Source organism: Artemia sp. Qi Xiang Cuo, chromosome 15 (assembly GCF_049724085.1).
Source record: "Artemia sp. Qi Xiang Cuo chromosome 15, ASM4972408v1, whole genome shotgun sequence".
Taxonomy (NCBI): Eukaryota; Metazoa; Arthropoda; class Branchiopoda; order Anostraca; family Artemiidae; genus Artemia; species Artemia sp. Qi Xiang Cuo.
The window spans coordinates 18,813,368-18,837,574 of record NC_142808.1 but is presented as its reverse complement, the minus strand read 5'-3'; the positions used below and the strand labels follow the sequence as shown (position 1 = coordinate 18,837,574).

General features: G+C 35.9%; 2 protein-coding genes across 2 annotated transcripts in view; one reads left to right on the top strand and one right to left on the bottom strand.

Moving 5' to 3' along the window:
- The first annotated feature begins 526 nt into the window (after nt 1–526).
- On the top strand, nt 527–3,883 carry LOC148943416 (uncharacterized). The gene is made up of 3 exons (XM_089100931.1): nt 527–703; nt 1,907–2,102; nt 3,790–3,883. The coding sequence occupies exons 1-3, from the start codon at nt 527–529 to the stop codon at nt 3,822–3,824; spliced, it is 408 nt and encodes a 135-aa protein (XP_088957057.1). The 3' UTR covers nt 3,825–3,883.
- Nucleotides 3,884–4,059: 176 nt separating this feature from the next.
- Nucleotides 4,060–24,207, bottom strand: part of LOC148943414 (uncharacterized) — a gene marked incomplete at its 5' end in the record, with an annotated part of 43,460 nt that continues 23,312 nt past the window's right edge. Inside the window, 3 exons of the mRNA XM_089101129.1 lie at nt 4,060–4,696; nt 9,779–9,856; nt 21,334–21,477. Coding sequence (XP_088957255.1) covers nt 4,560–4,696; nt 9,779–9,856; nt 21,334–21,477 — 359 coding nt within the window. The remainder of the gene's footprint in view (nt 4,697–9,778; nt 9,857–21,333; nt 21,478–24,207) is intronic.

Here is a 24,207-nt window from a genome sequence, read left to right as displayed (position 1 = left end):
TGGGGGGGGGGGGGCGCAAAATAGATTGATCCGATAAACTTGCGTTAGGAGCAAGTTTAATTAACGCAAATTTGCGTTAATTAAGTTAATTACACTACTTTAGACTATGTTAGGGGGGCGCGCGCCCCCCTCCCCTGGATCCACCACTGGCTGGGACATGGTTAAGCTGAGAGCAACTTTTGAAAATTATCGACCAAGAATTAGAAATTGTCTCAATGTATTGAAATAAGATACAATTGTCTGGGTGGTGACATTTCTATCTATTGTGTCTTAAATATTAATCAAATATACTTTACACTAAACTACTTACGACTATCTATAAAAATATACCCTTGCGATGCAAAGTTTTATCCTATTGATTTTAGATATTTAAAATATAGCTTACCACATTAGGTTAGTCATAGTAGTCGTAGCTTTAGTAGTAGTCTTCAAAGCAGTAGTAGTAGCCCTACAATACAAAAAAGATATTTTGGAGTGACATTCAGTCATTTACCTAATTTATTCTGAGGCTTCATTGTTTCAGGCTATGGAAGATGTTTTACAAGTTCGATGGACAAAAGCGGACGGAGATCCTTCTAGCCTCATTGAGCTTCATTGCTTTCTCGAAGACCCTTCCTCTATACAAGAAATTGGTTCTTTCACAAGCCATGTACTTTATCTAATCTACGAGCCACCGGGGAAGAAGATGCCATCTTTTTTGAAGGTTAGATAATTTAACTTGCTAGTGTTGCTTTTTTAAAATTAGTCGATGTTTTCTCCGGGTGGTAACTTTTGGTTGTTAGGCTTAAATATAATGAATTTTAGATAAAGCTTGAATCATACATACACTATAATCAAAAATCCAGTCTCAGAAATTTATTAGCTTTTAGCAAATATCAATATCATCCTTTTTTCTACTCAAAATAGACCAGCGTAAATTCTAAACAATAAGACAGAACTAGGAATTTATCCAAAACATGCAAAATCATTATTAAAAGAATAATTGACAGTCCACTTGACAATTTAATTTTACTTAGTGGTAAAACACGCCAAGTTTTAATTCAAACATAACCTCTTACCATTCATTTGTTGCACTGTTTCGATTGACTATACTAAATTATTATTATTATTATATTAATATATAAATATTTATATTTAATATTATATTTAATTTATATTATATTATATAGTATTATTTAATATAATAGAAATATTTAATAAATAATATATAATAAAAATTTAATATATAATAAAAATATTTAATATAATAAATTTATTTAATATAATATTAAATTTGTATTTAATTTAATTTTTATTTAAATATAAATTATTAATATATAAATTATTAGTGCAGTAATAATTCTTCACTTCTCGTCAATTTTTTATCAATGCTATTTTGAAATAATACCATGGAACTTTTGCAAATCAGATTTAAATTGCTGACTTATTATTTTACAACCGTACCATTCACGCGATCATCTTATCTAATACAAAATTGTAAATAAGTGACTGTATGCCTCTTAGAAAGTAGGCTAAAATATTTTCAGGGACTGCCCTTTCCCAAACTTCAAAAGGAAACTCCTCCGTTTAATCGAAAAAAGAGTTGCATTTTCTGACAATAAAAGTTTCTTGAAAACTGAGTGTATCTTTTTCGACAGAAAAAATTATTTATCTGAGATTTACGTGAAAGTGGGTGTTTGCTTTTAGTTTTATATAATTGAACGTTTTATATAATAGTTTTATATAATTTATTTGGGTCTCTTATTCAAGCTCTACAAGTTATGGACGAGAGAAAGAGTAATGCTTCGAGGGGCAGTTTCTCCTTAAGAAAAAAATTCAAAAACAATGTATTAAAAATGCAATTTGTTTTACCATCAAAACATTGAAATTGACTATTTGGATTGAGAGAGATTTCTTTCTTGCCTAGGAAGGTGATGAGTTACTACAAATTGGCAGCGTATCTATCAAAAGCTTGACAGGTTGGACCAAAATCGGCAAAACTTGGACTGACCCTGACTGTAACTTCATCAAGAATAAAATAAAGGAGGAAGTAGCAAAACACGATTTTGTGACTTTACTCATACGTCGAAGGCCTCTGAAAGAAGTGGCCAAGTATTTTCCTTGTAAGTCTGATACTTTAAATAATATAGGTCAAACATTGAATTAATTTTGTTGAACTGGCTTAACAGATTTAGTTTTTATGCCTGCCAAATTCAGGGTTGCTCTAGCTCTGTGGTAAATATGTCTAGTCAGTCATATTTACCAAAATCCTCCCATACAAGCATTTATTCTTCGAATAGATCTAATAGAATACTTCCACTTCGTCACTATATTTTCGTTCCTTCTTCTGTTACTGACAGAATGCTCTTCACAGAAAGTTCAGTTGACAAACCGGCGTCAGGTTTGCAACGAAAATATTATGATGCGAATAGTAAATATTTTTGCGAAGAGTAAATATTATATTGATGAATTTCTAAAATATAAATCTGATATGAGAAAAACAAGGAGACTTATAAAAAAAAAAAAACATCCTTATAGTAGTAAAAGTACCAATGTTGATTGCCAGGAAATAAATGGAAAAATATTACAGGTTCAAAAGATATTTTAGATGATTTTGGTGATTATTTTAGGATTATTGGTTCTAGAATTGCGTCTACTTCTACGTCTACGTCTACTAATTGCGTCACGAAGCTTATTTCTCCTCTTGTTCCAGGTAATAAGCAACTTGCAGAAAGTTCCTTTACTTTTTTCAAAAATTTTGCGTCAGGACAAAAAAAATTATTGTTCTTCTGATGAATTGAGATAATCAGCTGCAACTGTTAAGCGGGTAGCGGAAAGCATTTCCCCTTTTTTGATACCAATTTTTAATCTATCACCGACCCATGGGGCTTTTCTGAGCTATTAAAAAAAATTGCATAATTGGCAATATTCATCAATATTCATCTGCTTTCGTATTCAGTACCGTTTCGGAAAAATTTGATAGTAGACCATTATATTAGGTCCTAATAAACTACATTCTTCTCGGTATGGACTCATAAAAGGGATATCAACTGATCTGTCAATGAACTAACTTTTACGAAATATTTTGTAAAATGGATTATTTTTCATTTCAATCGCATTTCGTATAATGAAAATATCATCTAATGATTTATTAGATGATGAGCAACATTCCTTGCTGATTTTCCTTGATTTCGCCAAGGCTTTTGACACCGTAAATCATTCTTTGTATCTCTAAATTTAAATCCTATGGGATTATCTCCCAATATCTAAATGTTCTTGCATCTTATCTTTCTCGAAGACAACTTCAGTGCGTTGATGAATCCCATGAACTTTGTTCTGATAGTTTCTTCATTAATCACGGAGTACCTCAGGAGTCAGGGCTCTTTCTTTGAGCCTATCTGATTTTTGTTTTCATTTCTTTGCTTATTCGTAAAATTATGTTTATGGATGATGCAGTAATTTCTACTTCTAACTGAGACCTATCATTTCTTTTCCAGAATATTGAAAGTGCGCCACTAAATTTATCTGTTTGTTTCAGTAATTTAAAAAAAAACTATTTTAAAGTTAAATCTAAAGAGCAATATTTCCAATTCTTTTTTTTCCTTTTGTTTGATAAGTTAGTTTAAAGCGGCTTTAGTTTTAGTTTCGTTTAATTTGCAGCGCTGAAATTTACCACTAGGCATCTGCGCTTTTTTTCAAGATGGTATGTTCATTTGTGTTTAAATAAAAATGTTATAATCTGATCAGTGCTAAGGTGAGATTTTGATTTGTAAAAAAAAATTCAACTTATAATGAAACTACTTTTCACAGTTTTGATGTCCCGGAATTCAAGGAAGAACAAATAATCCTGAGAAGATTTATTGTTTTTTAACTGGAGTTATTCAATATAAGCTGATTTTATGTATACGACATTTTACAGTTTTGTTGTTCAGCGGAATTCTTTTAAGTATGTCAAATCAACATTTGTGTAAAGTCAGTATTTTAAACATCTATTCAACGAGTTGTATAGTGTACTCTCTTTTCCTAATAGGGGAAATAAACTCGAAGATTTTTCCCTATATTTACTTATTATTAACTTCCTTTATGCGCTTATGTTTATTAATTTAAGATTTATATTAATTTACCCATTACACCATAAATGTTTCTCATAAAAATCTCCTCCTCATTAGCATCAGGAGGTAATAGCAACTTCCATTACCTTCATTAGCTAAGTTTTTACTTTAATTAGAGCTTGGACCAAGTTAGGTCCTCTTGCGATCAGTTTCTAGTCCTTGTTGACGTCGACGTCCGGTTGCAATGCACAGCATAGAATCGCTCAATTGGCCCTTTCAAGGGTTGGAGCTCAATTAATGGTCAAAACGGTTCTTGCAGGCAGTTGTTGATTCGACCCTCGCATTCCTTGGACAATAACTTCAATCTTTTCTCAAATTAATCGTAAACTGCTTAATTGGTAAAGAAAAAGAAAAAAACTGAAAGACAATTTCTTTACTTTGACGAATATTTGATTGTCTCATGGCACATTTTTCTCCCTCTTAGCATCCAGCCACTCGAGATATTTATACATAACTCGAGAGTCACTTTCAACTGTACATAATAGTATTTTTTTTATTGACACTAACAGCAACACGAGTATGCACTGCAATTTGAAAGGGTGTGAGTAGTCCTTGAAATGGTAAGCAGATGGCAATATATTTGGCATGAAATCGAACAGGATCACCTGAAAGGAAATAGGAATTAACGGCAGATCTTACTTATCAGCTATGTATTTAGTGAAGCTTTTACTACTCCTCGAAAGAACATAGCCAAAATCTGGAGGATTTAATATTTCAGTGAAACCATCATATTTACTATTATTGCTACTTACTATTGCTGCTCTCAAAATAATTATTTCGATTATAAAATATACAGAACCAATTCACCATGTCTTTCGAAAATCTGGACATTGTCTGATTTCTGGATGAAAAATCTGGATTGTGGGTCCGTCTGAAACTTTGCCACTTGTTCATAAATAGTAGCCAAATATGCGGACACGTGGCACACTGCTGATTAAGGATTGAAAATTTGTAAAGCAACTGCAAATAATAAGGACCTATGAAACATTGCGTCAGTAAAAATATGTCTATCGGATTATACTTGAATCGTCTAAAGGCGAAGTAAAATTCCTAGCGGCTAATCCTTACAAAATTTAAAAAGGATTCCAGGGACCATTCTTGTGGATGGATATGACAAGAAAAAAGCCCTCCCCTTATAGTAGTCCGACCCAGGACACGCACCGATGTGACAATTAAAGCTGTAGATCAGCTTTTTGGTTCTATATATTATAAAATATATAGAACCAATTCACCATGTCTTTCAAAAATCTGGACATTGTCTGATTCCTGGATTAAAAATCCGGATTGTGGGTCCGTCTGAAACTTTGCCACTTGTTCATAAATAGTAGCCAAATATGCGGACACGTGGCACACTGCTGATTAAAGATTGAAAATTTGTAAAGCAACTGCAAATAATAAGGACCTATGAAACATTGCGTCAGTAAAAATATGTCTATCGGATTATACTTGAATCGTCTAAAGGCGAAGTAAAATTCCTAGCGGCTAATCCTTACAAAATTTAAAAGGGATTCCAGGGACCATTCTTGTGGATGGATATGACAAGAAAAAAGCCCTACCCTTATAGTAGTCCGACCCAGGACACGCACCGATGTGACAATTAAAGCTGTAGATCAGCTTTTTGGTTCTATATATTATAAAATATATAGAACCAATTCACCATGTCTTTCAAAAATCTGGACATTGTCTGATTCCTGGATTAAAAATCCGGATTGTGGGTCCGTCTGAAACTTTGCCACTTGTTCATGAATAGTAGCCAAATATGCGGACACGTAGCACACTGCTGATTAAAGATTGAAAATTTGTAAAGCAACTGCAAAGAATAAGGACCTATGAAACATTGCGTCAGTAAAAATATGTCTATCGGATTATACTTGAATCGTCTAAAGGCGAAGTAAAATTCCTAGCGGCTAATTCTTACAAAATTTAAAAGGGATTCCAGGGACCATTCTTGTGGATGGATATGACAAGAAAAACGCCCTCCCCTTATAGTAGTCCGACCCAGGACACGCACCGATGTGACAATTAAAGCTGTAGATCAGCTTTTTGGTTCTATATATTATAAAATATATAGAACCAATTCACCATGTCTTTCAAAAATCTGGACATTGTCTGATTCCTGGATTAAAAATCTGGATTGTGGGTCCGTCTGAAACTTTGCCACTTGTTCATGAATAGTAGCCAAATATGCGGACACGTAGCACACTGCTGATTAAAGATTGAAAATTTGTAAAGCAACTGCAATGAATAAGGACATATGAAACATTGCATCAGTAAAAATATGTCTATCGGATTATACTTGAATCGTCTAAAGGCGAAGTAAAATTCCTAGCGGCTAATTCTTACAAAATTTAAAAGGGATTCCAGGGACCATTCTTGTGGATGGATATGACAAGAAAAAAGCCCTCCCCTTATAGTAGTCCGACCCAGGACACGCACCGATGTGACAATTAAAGCTGTAGATCAGCTTTTTGGTTCTATATATTATAAAATATATAGAACCAATTCACCATGTCTTTCAAAAATCTGGACATTGACTGATTCCTGGATTAAAAATCTGGATTGTGGGTCCGTCTGAAACTTTGCCACTTGTTCATGAATAGTAGCCAAATATGCGGACACGTAGCACCCTGCTGATTAAAGATTGAAAATTTGTAAAGCAACTGCAAAGAATAAGGACCTATGAAACATTGCGTCAGTAAAAATATGTCTATCGGATTATACTTGAATCGTCTAAAGGCGAAGTAAAATTCCTAGCGGCTAATTCTTACAAAATTTAAAAGGGATTCCAGGGGCCATTCTTGTGGATGGATATGACAAGGAAACAGCCCTCCCCTTATAGTAGTCCGACCCAGGACACGCACCGATGTGACAATTAAAGCTGTAGATCAGCTTTTTGAATCAATCCCAATAACCCATCTTGTGATTAAGGAGATAAGAATACATTTTTATACCCCTTTTTAAAATTCTTTTTTATTTTTAATTGTTGTTCTTATTGTTGTTCTTATTGTAAAATTATTTTTTATTGTTGTTCGTTTTGGCTTTAATATGCCACTTTACTTCTCATTGTTCGGCAAAAGCTTTTTGAAATTAATTTTTGTGCATCTTTTAATCAATATGGCTTTATTATTTGTTAATTGTAAGAACATGTGTACGGTTTGGGGAGGGGGACTTGAGTATTTGGCGAAATACCCAACCAACAGTAATATATGCTATAATATTTCAACAATGTGTTTACCATAGAATTTTGAGTATTGTTCACATTAGGAACTTCTAGGCACAATGTAATTATATTAAAAGTTTCATTCCGACCGTAAAAAACATCGCTTTCACAATGCTTTGTCTTCATGATGCCTATCTAGTCCTGGCCTTGTAAATTTCGTGGCTATCAGAGAAGAAACAAATCTAGGATTATTTCGGGAGGTCATGAATCAATGCAGTAAAAATTAATTTCAAATTTTCACCTCCGTGAATTGACTGCTTTCTTTACTATTTTGCCTTTTTTGAGTAATTAAGACTCGGAACTGAGAGTCAGGAATAAGTTCATTTTGCATCACTAACAAATTAAAAATACCACGGCTTGAATGTAATTTATTCTGCACCAATGGCCAGTTTTAAACACAGAAAGATACTTCACCTAGTTTCTTGGTCATACAAACTTTTTTGTTTCAAAATTTTTCTCTTCACACGGGGTTCTCTTGGCCGAGTTACATGTAACTTTAAAGCCAAGAGAAATATCAATCCATAAGTTTTCGAATCTATGCTCAAAAAAAAGTATTGGCCCTCGTTTGAATACTTATTTGGCCCAAAACATCTTTTATACTGGGCATCCCTTGCACCAGCGACAAGAAATTTCAAACTAATCAAGAAAAGAATTTTTTTTAACCCATTCCCTGGCCCCCTAGCACCCTACTCCACCAAACAAGATGCCTGGTCTCTTTAGTCCAGGCAAAAATCCTTGGAAGTTTCCATCTTACTTGAAAAAAGGCATTTTGACCCTTATCTGGGGTCAGTTATTAGTGGTGGGGGAGGAGGAGTGTCCCAAAATTAATTTTTTGTACTTTAGGCTCCTCTTGGCCGAAGAACCTACAGCTTTAAGCTTCAGTCTGATCAGGGACAACAAGTTTTTTGACCTATTCTTGTGCCAACTAGAACCCTCCCTGTATGCATCCTCCTTCTTCTTTTCCCAGTATAAAATCTGTCTGTAAACAATTGGCAATCTTCTTAATTTAAGGCTCTGTGGCATGCCTTGGAAGGACATGTTATCCCAAGAGATATATTTATTGGACTATTCGACAATTTTGAACAATGGCGCTATATCGAAATTTTGACCCCATATAGCAGGGAGTTACAAAGAGGCCGCTGGAGAGCAAAGATGGGCTCAGGAGGGGAGCTGGTTGTCCTCCAATATCTTTCGATTCCCATAAATGACACTAGAACTTTCAGTTCTCGCTCAAATGAACCGCCTTCGAAGTATCGTACAGCCACTTCTTTCATGCGACTTGGTCAGGGGAAAACCTTCAGCCAGAAAACCTTGAGGGCAGGGGGTGGAATATAATTTATATTCGGGAAAGTTTAAAAAAAATTGAACAAAACAAAGTGAAATGCAATAAAAAAAAAAACAAGTAAAAATATGAAGATATTAAATGCAGTTTTACAACCCTACGGGAGAGGAAAAGGGACTATAGACAGAAATCTGTATATTCCGAATGCAACTGAGCAGGATTATATACAAGTTAGATATTTTTATAATGGCATTAAGTCTTTAGGCAATGGTTAGAGCGACAAACGTTTACCTAAGACTTACCTATAGCTAAACCCTGGTCTAATCTCTTTTTTTTTTAATCTGTTACACAGCACTTGCCACTAAAGGCTATTTTGAACGAAAATGCTATGCAAAAAATCTGCATATGCTATGCTGACACACGGATTTTCAGCAGAAAATCCTTGATAATAGTTCTGGCCAGATATTTCCAATGAAATTCTTCCAATGCTTTTGTTGCATTATCACGGCTTGTAGCAGATATACTTCTTCCATTCTGAATTCAAACTGAAAGCTCAAAACCTCTACCGAGTGCAAAATTAGGACAGGTGTTGATGTATATTAGCGTCAGCTTACTACCATTTCTCTTCTGGCTATTCAATATCAGCGAGATATGGTAGGACACTCTTTTTAGCTTCAAATTTTGACGGTCTTACATCACAAGACGCAACGAAAAGAAGTGTTGACAATGTTCACAAAAATGTCTTCTGGTATGTAGATTTTCTACTAAGGTAATTTATTCCTAAATTCTGAATTCTTGCTAAAGTAAGTGCCACAATTCAAAAATAGTTTAAAAATCCTGCGAAATTACGGTCTGTCATCAAAGATCAACACCCTTAATTTATGGATAAATCTCATGAATTGAAAATACTGGCAATAAAAGTGGCAATAGATTCAAGCACTGAGTGACCAATGGAATGGCAAATCCTGGCTTGCTGTGCCAGCTAGATACTTAAAACGCATATCCTATACAGATAAATACTAAGAAATCAAGACTTGCAAAAAGAGACATTTTGTTGCTTTGAGATTACCCTTTAAAAAAACATGGGATTTGAGAACGAAGAATGACTTTTTACCTGTAAATTATTCATTTATAAACTTAAAACTTCTAGAAATATTTACTATGGATTAAGAAAAAAGAATATACCTTGGTAAACAAGAAAATCTCCTCCGAACTTTTCACCACCTGTAATGTAAAATCCTTTTGCCCAAAGGTCACCATATAAAGGTCAGTTCAGTTTTAGTTCTCATTCAGTGAACATCTAAAAAGTGGATTATATATATGACTGAAATTGTGAAATACATGATCCAACATTCAATTAGTTTGGCTTGTGAAAAATATATCCCGCAGAATTTGTCGAGAAGTTTATTATCTTTGGTTTTTGCTGAGAAGTTCACTCGGAATTGCTGTTAGCCGTGGCATTATTAACGGCGGCTTAGCTAATTGCACGCTTTGAGTCAGCGTGGATTAAATAATTGACTCTTAAACAGGTACGCCTTTCTATTTTAAGTAGCGAGTAATTACCATCAAGATGACGGAATCAGCGGAAGTCCAGCTACAGATTTTAAAGAAATTAAATTAAATGTCAATAGAGATTAAAAAACTAGATCCCTTGTGCGAAAAGGTAGAAAAACTATTTATGGACTTTTCATCAATTTTAGAATATCTAAATACGAAAATCTGTGAAGTGGAAAAAAGATCGGAAAATACAAAGGCGGAAGTTCGTGAGCTTAAAATAGAAATTTCAAAGAATAAAAAGATAATGGATAGAATCGAGGCGGATCAAAAAAGGTGTAATGTGATACTCTACAATTTTGACCCAAAGATAAGGGGTTCTAGTCTAAAAGAGGACATTCTTAGATGATTATATGAAATAGTAAGAGGTGCAAAGTTTATGCAGACAGATATAAAAGATGTTTTCCGTTTACCTTCAAACCAGAAAGTCAAACCAGTCGTAATTAAATTAGCGTCTATGGAATTAAAAAATCCATATTTACTTCGGCTGCACTTTTCAAAAGGTTTCATTTGTCAGTAGCCCCAGATTATACTTCTTCAGATTTATTTGCACGGAGCAAGTTGATACCAATTTTGGAAGCCGCGCGTACGGAAGGCCATTTTTGTCCAAAGCTGAGGGGTGTGAGACTTTTCGTGGGGGATAAGATTTTTGCATACGATAGTGAATTGGGTAAAGTGAAAGAAATTTATCGAGAACAACGGAAGGTTATAGCAGTAGAGGAAATATGAACCCATGATCATCAGAGTTCCGATTTAAATCGTAATATGCGCACGGAAAATGAAGTAATGGTCAATGCAAGGTCACTAAGTAAAGAAGGATCAAAATCAGTCACGCTAGTGATAGCGAATGAAATTCAAAAAGAAAAACGTATGAGTATCGAGATAGTTAGCCCTAATGCTAATTCTAAAGAACCTGGTACATCTTAATCTGGTTCAAATCAGATTATTTCACGGGACAGACGCGAATTGGTAAATTCGGCTGCTAGTTGCGCTGCTTCTGTATTTAGTGTAGAAGATGGGGACCCGGCTGCTTTTATTTGTTGGTAGTATTATCCCACTGTTAGCCAAGAACCTGCGGTGAATTTAGCTCAGCAGAGTGTAGGACAGGACAAAATAAATAATAAGAAAACTACCCCTTTGGAGCACGATAAAGGCGCAAAAAAAGTGCTCGAGAAACGGAGACGATTGAGGATTACGAATCATTGGGGTCTCGCCAGATAGTGAAAGCTCCGATTTTTTATCAGGAGCATCCTAGTTGGGAGGATATAGTAGTGCCTGGGAACCAGTCGAAATTGCCAAAATAGGGAATACAGGGCCATAGTGAATCGTGCTTAAGTTTTGTAGTTTGGAATTTACAAGGTTATAGTAGGGAAAAGTTAGAAAATTTATTAGAGTCAAGTACATCAGCCGGTTGTGAAAGTTGGGATGTTGTTTGCCTTGTCGAGACGTGGAATTCTCTAGATGAATTTTCGTCGTATGAAGACTTTGATGTTTTTTAGTGTCGAAGAAAGGTCTTGGCAAATGGCAAATACTATGGAGGAGTTTCAGTGCTTCTAAGGAAGGCTGTATTTAATTTATTTCGTAGGCTAGAAAGTGAGTCTGAAAATGTATTATGGTTATTATTATCAGTTAAAAATGTTCACCTTGTTGTGTGTGTTGTGTATTTGCATCTGAAGAATACCTCTTACAGTTGGGAAGACACATGGAAATTAGTTGTAAATGGAACTGAAAATGAAAATTAAGTTATATAAAAGAATGTAATCTTGCCGTAATTTTATTTTTCAAGTAGGTATCAATGCACAAAGAATTGAAGAGGATAAGCTGCAGGTTGGTGAACCCCTTGTAAATTAACCACGTCATATTGTTGGTTTGAGGAATGAATGTGAGCATGTTTTCCCTAGTAGGAAAAGTAGGGATAGGTCTCGGAAATTAAATAGATGGGGAAGGAATTTAATAAATTTTTGTGAAAAGGAAGGGTTAATAATTATGAACGGAAGGTTTGGAGGAGATTTTAGTGTGGGTGATTGTATGTCTTATAGTAGGTTTAGCCCGACTTTAATCGCTTATATATTATGTAATTTTTCTCTTTGGCCCCGGGCGGTCGAGCTCAGGGTCCTAGAGTTGGTTGGATTTGACCATCTGCCAGTGAGTATTAAGCTGAGAGCGTGTATTCGACAGTCCGAAAGGGGAACGAAAAGGCCTACGTGCAAGAAAAGGGTCCGTAAACCAGTTTGGATAACCAAGGTGAAAGAAGATTTGGTTAAAATGTAACTAGAAAGTGAGGAAGTTCAGAATAATTACCATTCGATTTTGAGTTTTCCAGAACCTGCTGGATTACTTCAAGCTATTTTAGTAATTACGGATATAATTTATGAGAGAATTAAGCTTTTATCTTAGGATAAAAAAACATCCAAACAGAAATGATGAGGGTTTTCTCAATAATGAATTTAGGAGAAAAAAGGACAAGGTACTTTGAGTTTTCCTGTTGCTTTAAACCCTAAACACAATGAACAGGGACATAAATTTATATCTGCTCGCTGAACCTAGAAAATTAAATTCAGATTATAATGAAGTTAAAAGAGTTAAAAAGAGAGAGAGGCTGAAGAAGATTTATGAGGAAATTACGAGAGCGTATAGTGTGAATAACTCAAGAGAGTTTTGGTTGGTTGTTAAATGTTCAATCCAGGGCACGGGAGTAAGAGGAGACATCCCAGCAATTGAGACGTGGCCAGATTATTTTGAGAATAGGGAGCCAGAATATGTTAGGGCGAATGCGTTGAATAGTTCAGAGGATACGGAGTCAGGTCTAGGGACGGAAATATATCCTTTAAGACAGAATGATTATGATTTAGTTTGGCCTGTATCTCAACAAGAAATTTGGGATCAGCTGAAAAGGATGAATGGAAATTCATGTCCAGGAACAGATGGTATATCTACAAAGGTTCTGAAGTTAGGAAGGACAACTTTAATACCCATGTTGGCTGCAATTTTCTCTTTTGTAGTAGAGAAAGCTTGTTGGCCTCGCTCATGGGGCATTTCTGTAGCAGTGCCTCTTTTTAAGAAAGGTAATAGGAAGTTACATGAAAACTTTAGGTCTATCTTTATGGGGAATGTGGTAAGTAAATTGTTTCGTGAGGTTCTGGAATTTAGGCTAAGAGATTGGTTAGATAAGGAGGAAATACTTAGCCCGATACAAGCGGGATTCAGATCAACTTTCAGCACTATTGACCATATTTTTACTTTGGATGTATTGAGAAGGAAATATGCTAGAGGAAAAAATGGTCGGCTATTCGTAGCCTTTTTAGACCTGCAAAGTGCTTTTGATACGGTAAATAGGAGGTTATTAATTGAAAGTCTGTTAGAAATAGGCTTGCCGTCTTGTTTTGTAGCAATAATAGCAGATATGTATCGGAGGGTGAAATTTTCTGTGAAGGTTATGGGAAATTTTTCTAGGCTGGTCACGTCTCATGTGGGTGTGAAACAGGGATGTACATTATCTCCTAAGCTCTTCTCCCTGTTTGTTAATGATTTAGATAGGTTTATGAAAAATAATGGAGCCCCTTGCGTATCTTTGGATTAGTTAAGGCTATCATACATGTTATTCGCGGATGATATAGCTCTAGTTGCGGATAACAGAAATAACCTTCAGAAGTAATTAGATATAATAAAAAATTATTTAGAAAAGAAGGAGTTAGAGTTGAACGCTAAGAAATCAGTAGTATTAGTATTTAGGAGTAAAGGAGATGCTGATTCAGAGGTCCATTTTAATTTTGGAGGAAAGGTTTTAGAGGTTAAAAATGAATTTGTTTATTTGGGTGTTAAGTTTAGTGCTTTATGGGGGATGTCTAGGCATGTAGAAGATTGTAATTTGAGAGGTAATAGGCTAATAAATATGCTTTGGAGAAGTAATTTAAATTAGCTAGCGGACATGAGGATCCAGAAAAGAGTTTTCCAGACAAAGGTAGCTTCTAGTCTACATTGGTGCTCTGAGGTTTGGGGTTTTGTTAAAGGAGCTAAACTAGAAGTAGTTCAGATAAGATATTTTAAGAGAATTCTAGGCTTGAAGGATTTATTTAGTTCAGTGGTACTGAAAGGAGATTTGGGGCTTTTTTCTTTAAGGAGTGTTAGATTGGTTAGAATGGTAAAATTCTGGGAGAAGATAATTAGGCTACCTAGAGTTCGGCTTCTTAAGGCAGCTTATTTGGAGAGCTTGAAGGATGGTAGACGTGATTCATGGTCAAATCAGGTTAAGAAAATACTGGACCTTTGTGGACTTTCGGAGATGTGGAATGAAGGAAAAGGCCCTATGGATGAAACCGTGTCAGTATGGAAGGAAGTCCAGCGAACCCTAAAGGACCAAGAAATCCAAGAGTGGCAAGCTCATAAGGACCAATCTATGTCTTTGAGGTTTTACTCCCAAGCCAAAGACGGTTGGGGGGAGGAGGTTTATTTTAAATTTGGGTTGAATAAAGAGAATTTGAAGAACTTATTGTCGGTAAGAGAGGATAGTTTGGATTTCAGTGAGAGAGGGAAATTTTTGGGAAAGTTTAAGCTGGCGGCTGGCCCTTATATTTGCCCAATGTGTGGATTGGTGAATGAAAACTTATTTCATTTTGTATCCGAGTGTGTCGAGCTGTCTGAGTTGCGGGATGAATGTTTCGGACGAGTGTTAGGGAGCGAATGCTGGTTAATAGAGCGGATGGCTGAGAGGAACGCATGTGCTATTAAACAGTTGTGTAAGTTTCTTCGTTTAGGGACTAAATATAGGGAATCATGTTTGAGGGGATAGCCTGATACTATTTTTATGATTTGAATTTTATTATACGGTGTTTGTTGGTTAAAAGTCGAACCTTGGTGTGTTTCTTTTTTGTCGTTTTCTTGTTCTTTTTTCTTTTTTCCTTTTTTGATTTTTACTATCTAAAGTTGTATTTTGTTCCTGAGTGTTGGTTTGTAGATTGTATTATGTATTGCTAAGGCCCACAGGCTTTTTGCAATAAATCTTATCTTATCTTATACAGCAGCTCGGATCTTTTCATTTTCACTACTTGGATAATCCCAACTTATCCGTGCCAATTTTTCGTAGTCCGACTCAGGATGCTCTGCAAACAGTTTAATATCTACCCAGGTCGTATCCGGGGGGGGGAAGGGATATCTCCCCCGCCCCCGAAATATTTGTCTAACTCGTAAAAATGTAACAAAAATTGACATAAGCAAATTTTGTATACGTTTTTTGTGGTTTTTTTGTGTAACCCCCCCCCCCCCAAAAAAAAAAATTGTAAAACTCCCTCCGAAAAAAAATCTTGGGTACGGCCTTGATATCTACATATTAAACAGTTGGGAGGAAAGGGAGGATATTAAGGAATGTGAAAAAAATATCCCCCCTTTTTTATTTTATAATATAACTAGCTTCTCCGTCGAGCTATGATAAGATCCCAAAAGAAAGAAAATTCAAGGACACAAAAATACTAGGAACATATTGAAATTTATTTATTTTAATACAATTTATTTGTTTATGTATTCGAGTAATTTTGGATAAACAATATTTCTGGTTCTTTCATCTGGTCTGTGAATGAATAAACCGAAAGGTTTCTCCATGTATAGTTGTCCATGTAAGAAGCACAGATTCTCCAGATCTATTCCACATACTTGCAGCGATTGTCCTTATTTTTTGTTTATGGTCATTGCAAGATGCGAGCCGAACCAGAAACTGTAAATATTTAAATTCAAATAACATATAACTCTAAATTAAAGTCGGAATTAACAACATAGATAAAAAAATTAAAATAGAGTTAATAATAAGGTTAATAATAACTCTATTAACGAGCGCTGTTGCCCGAAATACATTCGAAAGATTAAAAGGGACTTAGAGGGGAATGAGGGCAGGGCCTCGTTTGGGGGTGGCAGGGGAGGCAGTCGACCCTCCAATAATGTGGAGAAAAAAAAATATTAAACATCCCATGCCCTTTGACTATTCAGATATGGACCCTTCTTGCTCCCCCCCCTAGTAAATATTCGCTCCTGGATGGGGGTAAACAATAACGATTTTAGCCAGATGTTTGGCGAAATATATTATCAATTGTATATATACATATATATATATATATATATATATATATATATATATATATATATATATATATATATATATATATATACATATATATATATATATATATATATATACTACCTCGATAAATCAAGAATAAATGCTCTAACACAAGAGGAAGTATATTTTTTCATTGGATTTTGAGAAAAGTTAGGACTTATTTAGCTCAAAATTTTGATTGGATGTCTTTTGGAAAATCGTGGGCGTGAGAGGGGCGTTAGTCACTATCCAATCACTTTCAACTATTAAAAAAGGCACTAGCCCTTTCAATTTCCAATTGCATCAGCCCTTTTGAAGTTTCTACGACAACACTTTCAATAAAAACTTTATATGCCCCAGGGCATAACTTATAATCCTTGCCCTGAGGGTTGTGGGGGAGGGGTTGTCATCCTTAAAGACCTAATTTCCAAAACGTTCAACTATGTTGAGTAAAATGGCTATCTAAAAAATTGGATTGGATGTGTTTTGGGAAAAGGTGGGCGTGAGAAATCACTTTCAAAATCGCTTTCAACTATTAAAAAGGGTACTATCTCTTTGAATTTCAAATCGAATGAGCCCTTTTTCAAGTTTCTACGACAAAGATTTCAATAAAAACCTTATATGCCTACAGGGCATAACTTATAATCCTTGCTCTGAGGGTTGTGGGGGAGTGCCCTCCTTAAAAATATATTTTCTATCTGAAAATCAACTACGCTGAACAAAATGGCTATCTCAAATTTTAATTGGATGTGATTGGGGAAAAGGTGGGCTTGAGAGGGGGGTCAGTTGCCCTCCAGTCACTTTCAACTATTAAAAAGGGCACTAGCCCTTTGAATTCCAAATTGAATGAGCTTTTTTAGAAGTTCTACGACAACATCTTTTTTGAAAACCTTATATGCCCCCAGGGCATAGCTTAAAATCCTTACCCTGAGGGCTGTGGGAGAGTGTCCTCCTCAAAAACATATTTTCTATCTGGAAATCAACTACGCTGAACAAAATGGCTATTTCAAAATTTTGATTGGGTGTGTCTGGGGGAATGATAGGCGTGGGTGGGGGGGCTAGTTGCCCTCAATCACTTTTGACTATTAAAAAGGGCACTAGAACTCTCAATTTCCAATCAAATGAGCCCCTTTTGAAGTTTCTAAGACGACCCCATCCATATGAAGTGCCCTGCTCTAAAGGAAAAAAAAATAATACCTAGTAAATTGTGCCAACATTGTTCTTATATGCTCTCAGGGCATAACTAAAACCCATGCCCCGAGGGTTGTAAGGGAGCGTTCTCCTCAAAAACATATTTTCTATCTGAAAATCAAGTACGCTGAACAAAATGGCTATCTCAAAATTTTGATTGGATGTGTTTGGGTGAATGATGGGTGTGGGGGGGGGGGAAGTAGTTGCCCTCCAATCACTTTTAACTATTAAAAAGGGCACTATAACTCTCAATTTCCAATCGAATGAGCCCCTTTTGAAGTTTCTACGACGAACCCTTCCACATGAAGTGCCCTGCTCTAAAGGAAAAAAATAATACATAATACATTGTGCCAACATTCCTCTTATATGCCCTCAGGGCATAACTTAAAACCCTTGCCCCGAGGGTTGTGGAGGACTGTTCTCTTCAAAAACATAGTTCTATCTGAAAATCAACCACGCTGAACAAAATGGCTATCTCAAAATTTTTACTGGATGTGTTTGGGGGAATGATGGGGGTGGGGGGCTAGTTGCCCTCCAGTCACTTTAGACTATTGAAAAGGGCACTAGTCCCCTGAATTTCCAGTCGAATGAGCTTTTTTTGAAGTTTCTACGACACCGTCTTCCTTAAAAACCCTATATGACCCCAGGGCAAAACTTAAAACCCTTGCCCTGAGGGCTGTGGGGACATATTTTGAAAACATATGTCCTCCTGGAAAACATATTTTCTATCTGGTAATCAACTAGGCTGAACAATATGACTATCTAAAAATTTTGATTGGATGTGTTTGGGGAAATGATGGGCATGGGGGGCTAGTTGCCCTCTAATCACTTTATAGACTATTAAAAAGAGCACTAGCCCTTTGAATTTCAAATCGAATGAGCCTTTTTTTAAGTTTCTACGACAACACCTTCTATAGAAACCTTATATGCCCCCAGGGCATAACTTAAAACCCTTACTCTAAGGGTAGTGGGGAAGTGTCCTCCTTAAAAACATATTTTCTATCTAGAAATCAATTAGGCTGAACAAAATGGCTATCTCGAAATTTTGATTGGATGTGTTTGGGGAAATGATGGGCGTTGGGGGGGGGGCTAGTTGCCCTCCAATCACTTTCGAATATTAAAAAAGGCCCAAGAACTGTCGATTTCCAATCGAATGAGCCCCTTTTAAAGTCTCTACGACGGCTCCTTCCATATGAAGTGCCCTTCTCAAAAGGAAAAAGATTTAAAGGGTACATTATGGCAACATTGTTCTTATATGCCCTCAGGGCATAACTTAAAACCCTTGCCCCGAGAGTTGTGGGGGAGTGTCCTCCTCAAAAAGATTTTTTCTATCTGTTCTAGTTGCCCTCTAATCACTTTCGACTATCAATAACGGTACTAGCCACCCCAATTTCCAATCGAATGAGCCCTTTTCGAAGTTTCTACGACATCCGCTTCGATACGAAGTGCCTGTCGAAGAAAGAAGAAGAAAAAAAACATTGTGGCCACATCGTTCTTTACTTAGGCAGCACTAGCGAGCTGCCTATGATTCACTTTTTACCAAAGTTAGTACTTAAAGATTCCCGAGGCTGTTGAACACATCTATTGCAATACCGTACCGAAGTCCAAAATAAGTGTTGTCTACTCATATCAAGATTGGTACAACCATACTGTCAAGGAAAAATCAAACCCTAGTCAGCAGCGTCGTTACTAGCTAAAATGTTAGGGGGCGGGGTAGGGGAGCAAGATATTTTATCGACTGACTGGTCATTTTTACCCACTGTTTTTTGTCAATAATTACCATAGTGTCCGTTTCGAATACAATACGTAAAATCACAACACGAGTCAATAACACAGTTGCATTTACCTACAGAGATTTAGATTTTGGTACATATCATGTCACTATTTTAAAGCTGTTTATTTAACCAAATGAAAAGTTTTGGCACCATCTATAAAATCACGGCAGGGGTCAATAAAACTGCTGCGTTTACCGACAATGTTCGAAATTTCTTCGAAATGTCAGCATTTTCGTGGTCTTTATTGAACCGAACAAAGAATTTTACCGGATTATTTTTTTTACCGAGTGTCTTCCCCCCCCCCCATACGTGACGGCCCTGCTAGTTAATAGCAGGGTTTGAGGCCCTTATTTTTTAGTTTTATGTTCCTTGTCTTGGCTCATAGCAATTTCTACTCATTGTAGGCTAAACATCCCAGATAAATCTAGTTGCTGCTTGCTCGGAGTTTAATTTTTATCCTTACCTTCCCTAGAAGTCTACTGGTAATTAATTTAGTTAAAGTAGTGACGAAGAAAAACATTGATTCATAATTTTTATCTCTAGGAAACATGCTTTTCTATTTCTTAGGATTGTTTTTCTTTCTTTCTTCCCTTTAAAAACAATGCCGGAGAAAGATTACAGAAAAAAAGGAGAAAATATTGAGGGACAATGTTCAACATTATGGCAGCTGTTCAACTATAGTTGATCTTATCAACTATAGCCATATAGTTCAACTATATGGCAAAAAATGTTTTTGGGTTTTATATATAGAGAATAGACGATTATTAGCGGTAGTTTTGGTGCAATTAAATAAAAGTGACAAAAGATATAGCTAATGTAAAAAATACACTATTCGACTTTACAGTCCCTATCCTGTGCTTTTGCACACCCTTCCTGTTTTCCTTCCCAGAATTTTCCAGGTTCCCATTTTGAGCTCAGTCAACTCTGTATCATCTGAAAGAGTCACGACACTGACCCCCGTTTCAAAACTAATAACCAGCTACACCAGAACTTGAACCCCTGTCCTCACCGCCACAGGGTTTCTAGTCTAGCATGCTAACACCTCAACTAGGTCTGCTAAAAAAAAAAGGTGGTCACAGAGAGGTACAAATGACTAACAGTTCGGAATAAGGCTGCCAGCCTTTTGCAACCAAACGTATCAACCGTATGGATGGAGCCAAAAAAAAAAATATTATTAAAAAACAAAGATTATTATAATGCAAGGTGGATCCATAATTCAAGTCAACTAATTTATATTTTTGAACCGGTCCTTACCTTATGATAATTTTTTTTCAAAATAATCATACCTTAAGTAATAATTGTTACATTTACTGAGGTATTTCGGAAAACACTGAAGTGCCTGAGTTTCACTTGTAGTATGGCAACACTTAGCAAAATCCACTGGCTTTCAATACAAGAAACTTGTTATACTCGTCTGACCAAACAGGTTGACAGCTGCTTACTGGTAATAAATAATAAGTTAGCCACAATTAACTTATGAAAGAATTTAATTGTAGAGACTTACTGCACAAATACACAAAATAAATAAATGAATAATAAAACCTTCATAACATTACTTGGTGATAAAAATTAGTTATCGAATCAACAAACTAGGCAAACCTGCTCCTCAAATGCTCTATTCTGAATCTCTTTGAAACTGTCAGCAGAATGTGTTAGTTTGGGAGAGTTTGCCAGAGGATTTGAGGAATGTTGGGGGTTTGCAGGATTTTCGTAAGTCGCTAAAGAACCATTGTTTTGATGTGTATATTTTGAATGGATTATTCCACGCCACTTAAGTTTTGTTTTTGTGGAGGGTTTAGTTGCAGCTGATTATGATTATAATTATTATTTTTTTGTTGGTTGTTGTTTGGTGGTTCGTTGGTTTTGGGGTCCGGTATTTTGAGCTCTATTTATGTTTTTTTTTTTTTTTTTTTTTTTTTTTTTTTTTTTTTTCTCTATTTTTTTTTTCTTTTTTATGTTTCTTGTTTTTTTGTTTTTTTTTTATTTTGTTAGGCGGGTTTTCTCCCGCACAAGCATTGCTTCAGGGAATCGATGATGTATATATTTTTTTTTTCATAAACCCATTGTTGTTAAAAAAAAAAAAAAAAAATGCTTCGTAGGAGGAGATGCAAGGTAGGAACAACTGATCAACTCACAATAATTATTTTTCAGAAGAAAATGAGCTTCTTCATTCATCAATCTTAAAGGACGACCACATAGATTCAATTGCCTTGGTAAACTGGCAAGACATCCTTCAAGTTGCCCAACAACCCTCAGCTCCTTTCTAAGGTAGAGAATATCTGGAAAAAATACGATGTCTTTATATTTGAATTTAAAATTACATAATTCAGTGTTTGGAACAAGAGGGAAGTCTATTGTAATAAATTCATCTGACTTAAAAAATTAAGAAAAGAAAACAGGGATTCAAAACATATTCTTCACAACCTTTAATTTGAAAACAATTCAGAATTTCAAGCAAATTCAAAGGCCCCCAAGAGGATGATAAAAGGGGGATTGGCATGCGCACACGGGGTGGGGGGGAGACAGTTCAGAATATGGAGGATGTTGAGTATTTGATACCTTGATACTATTTTGAATAAATAACTCTAATTTAAAGGTCATATTGAGAAAGTGTCAAGTATTTTAGCTAGAAATATCGGTATAATTCGCAAACTTAAACATTTTTTGCCAAAAGATATAACCTGTATGTTTTACTTTAGTTTAATCCACCCCTATATTTTGTATTGTAGTTCAATATGGCTGGGGACTTTCTCCTCTATCCTTCACCCAATCGTTGTTTTACAAAATATCGTTATTACAATACTTGCTTTTCATGTATAATTGCATTAAAGTTAAGTCACCTTCTTTTCTAAGTGTGTTCACATAAGTTAATGCTATTCATTCCCAAGTGACAAGTTTGATGAATAAGATTTATGTTAATAATTTGGTTGAGTCTAGATTGGGGTTTTCTCTTGTTTTTAGAGGGCTAAGTTATGGGATTCCTTAGATGCGAATATTAAAAGTAGTTGTGATGTAAGTGAATTTAAAAGGCTGTTGAAAAATGGATTGTTTCTAAATAATATTTTAGTAATTAAATTAACAGCATATATAATTGATAAAATAAAACGGCATTAAATCATTAATATTAGTATCTTTAGTTTGATTGATGTATATTAAGAAATCAGCTGAGTGTTAAGTTAGTACTAACATGATACACAAAGCTCTAGTTGCATTTTCTTTCTCGTTTTAAACGCATTCTGAGATTAATGTATTTTTTTATTTGTGTAATTATTCCTCCTCCATATCATGCCGTGGCATTTACAGGGGATGTGGATAGGTACCGTGGAACGGGGTAACTTTGAACCAAAAATCGTGAAAAACTGAGGTTTTTTGCGATATTTTTCTTTAAACTAGTATTTACTCAAAACTATTTTTGGCGTTTGGGGAATACGTCATTCTGCACCGAATGGCAACTGTCACAAACTGCTAGTCTTCATGTTGTTAGAGCTATACCTATCTAAAAATGGTGTTCAAAGTTACCTCAAGGGGTGTTTACCTTTGAACACTTAAACACTTCAACAGGTAACTTTGAACAGTCGATGAGTTCTTCTGGCATAAGACTTCCAGTTAAAAAAAACTCGTTTACTGGGAGAAAAGCATTACTTTTAAAATAAAAAGGCAAAAGAGAGTAAAATTAGTGCAGTATCAGCTGACCAAAGTCATGATAAAATACAAATTTTGTGCCCTGAATGAGTTGGGGGGCTGGAAGATCTCCCTGTACCCGTTCAGGATGGATTGATGCTGAGTTTTTCACCCTGGGAAAATAGAAGCATCCATACTTGTTTTTTGCTGGCAGATCACATTTAGCGAGCCGTAAGAGGAACGAGCATCTACCTCCTAAACTGCAAAATACTTTTAAATACGGCCCACGAAGAACTTCGCGATGAACCAACGTCCATGCAAGGAGGTTGGTAGGTAGTTTGAACCCGTTGTGGCTACTGCCCTGCTCGACAGCATAGAGAGCCCAACGCTAGCCGACTCATCAACTTGTGGTGCTAGATATACACGCTCAAGACGTTGGACACGCTCTGCGTCTCCAACACTTTTCCCTGGTTCGACGCTAAGACGTTTGCACGTGACGTTCCTCACAGATTTTTTAAATCTGCGGGCTCGCATGACATCCTATAAAACTTTGCTGACGTTGTTTGCAACCTTGTGCGGAGTATGCTGGGCTGAAAGTGGGTGGTCCTGGGGGACTCTGGAGCGTGAAAGCTGGGAAAATTTGTCTTTTCTTACTGCGGTTTCGTTTGGGTTTTCGTTTTAAAAGCTGGGAAAATTTGTCTTTTCTTACTGCGGTTTCGTTTGGGTTGTCCGTATTGTAATCATCAAGCATTTTCCTCCATGCTCTTTTCATTGGAGCGAAAAAAGCAACGTCCGTTGGTTGCAGTATATCTGTAGTGTTTGGGGGGAGGCATACAAAGCGAATGTTGTTTTCTCTGCAGACTTTCAACACTTTGGCAGAAAAGTGGCAAGACAGGTTGTCACCCAACGAAACTTTCACCCCTGCTCTCTTCTTCAGGTGAGGAAGTGCCAGCGACATAAACCACTCTTCAAAAATTTGCTCTAAAACCATCCGGACTTAGATACAGCATACCGAGCTCTTTTAGGGTCTCCTGTACGCCATGAGCTAAACATGCCCTCAGCTTTATAGCACACGAATCGTGGAAGCAGTTCACCTTCTGCATTTCCACATATCATTAGGGATATTGCTCCCTTTGTTTCATTCATTATTCTGGAGGGGTATTTGGCAACGATGAAACCAGAAGGAAATAAAACAAAATTTTCAAAGGAATAATATGTACAACTCAATTTTTTTTACAATTCTAGGTTTTTCCAAAAGAGACGGGGAAAATCCCACCAATTTTTATCTACAATTGTCAGCCGTCTTTGCACAGCAAGCCGTGAAAGACAACTCTTTCAAATTGTTCATGAAAGCTCTATTAGAGCAAGGTAATACAGAAACTTCAATT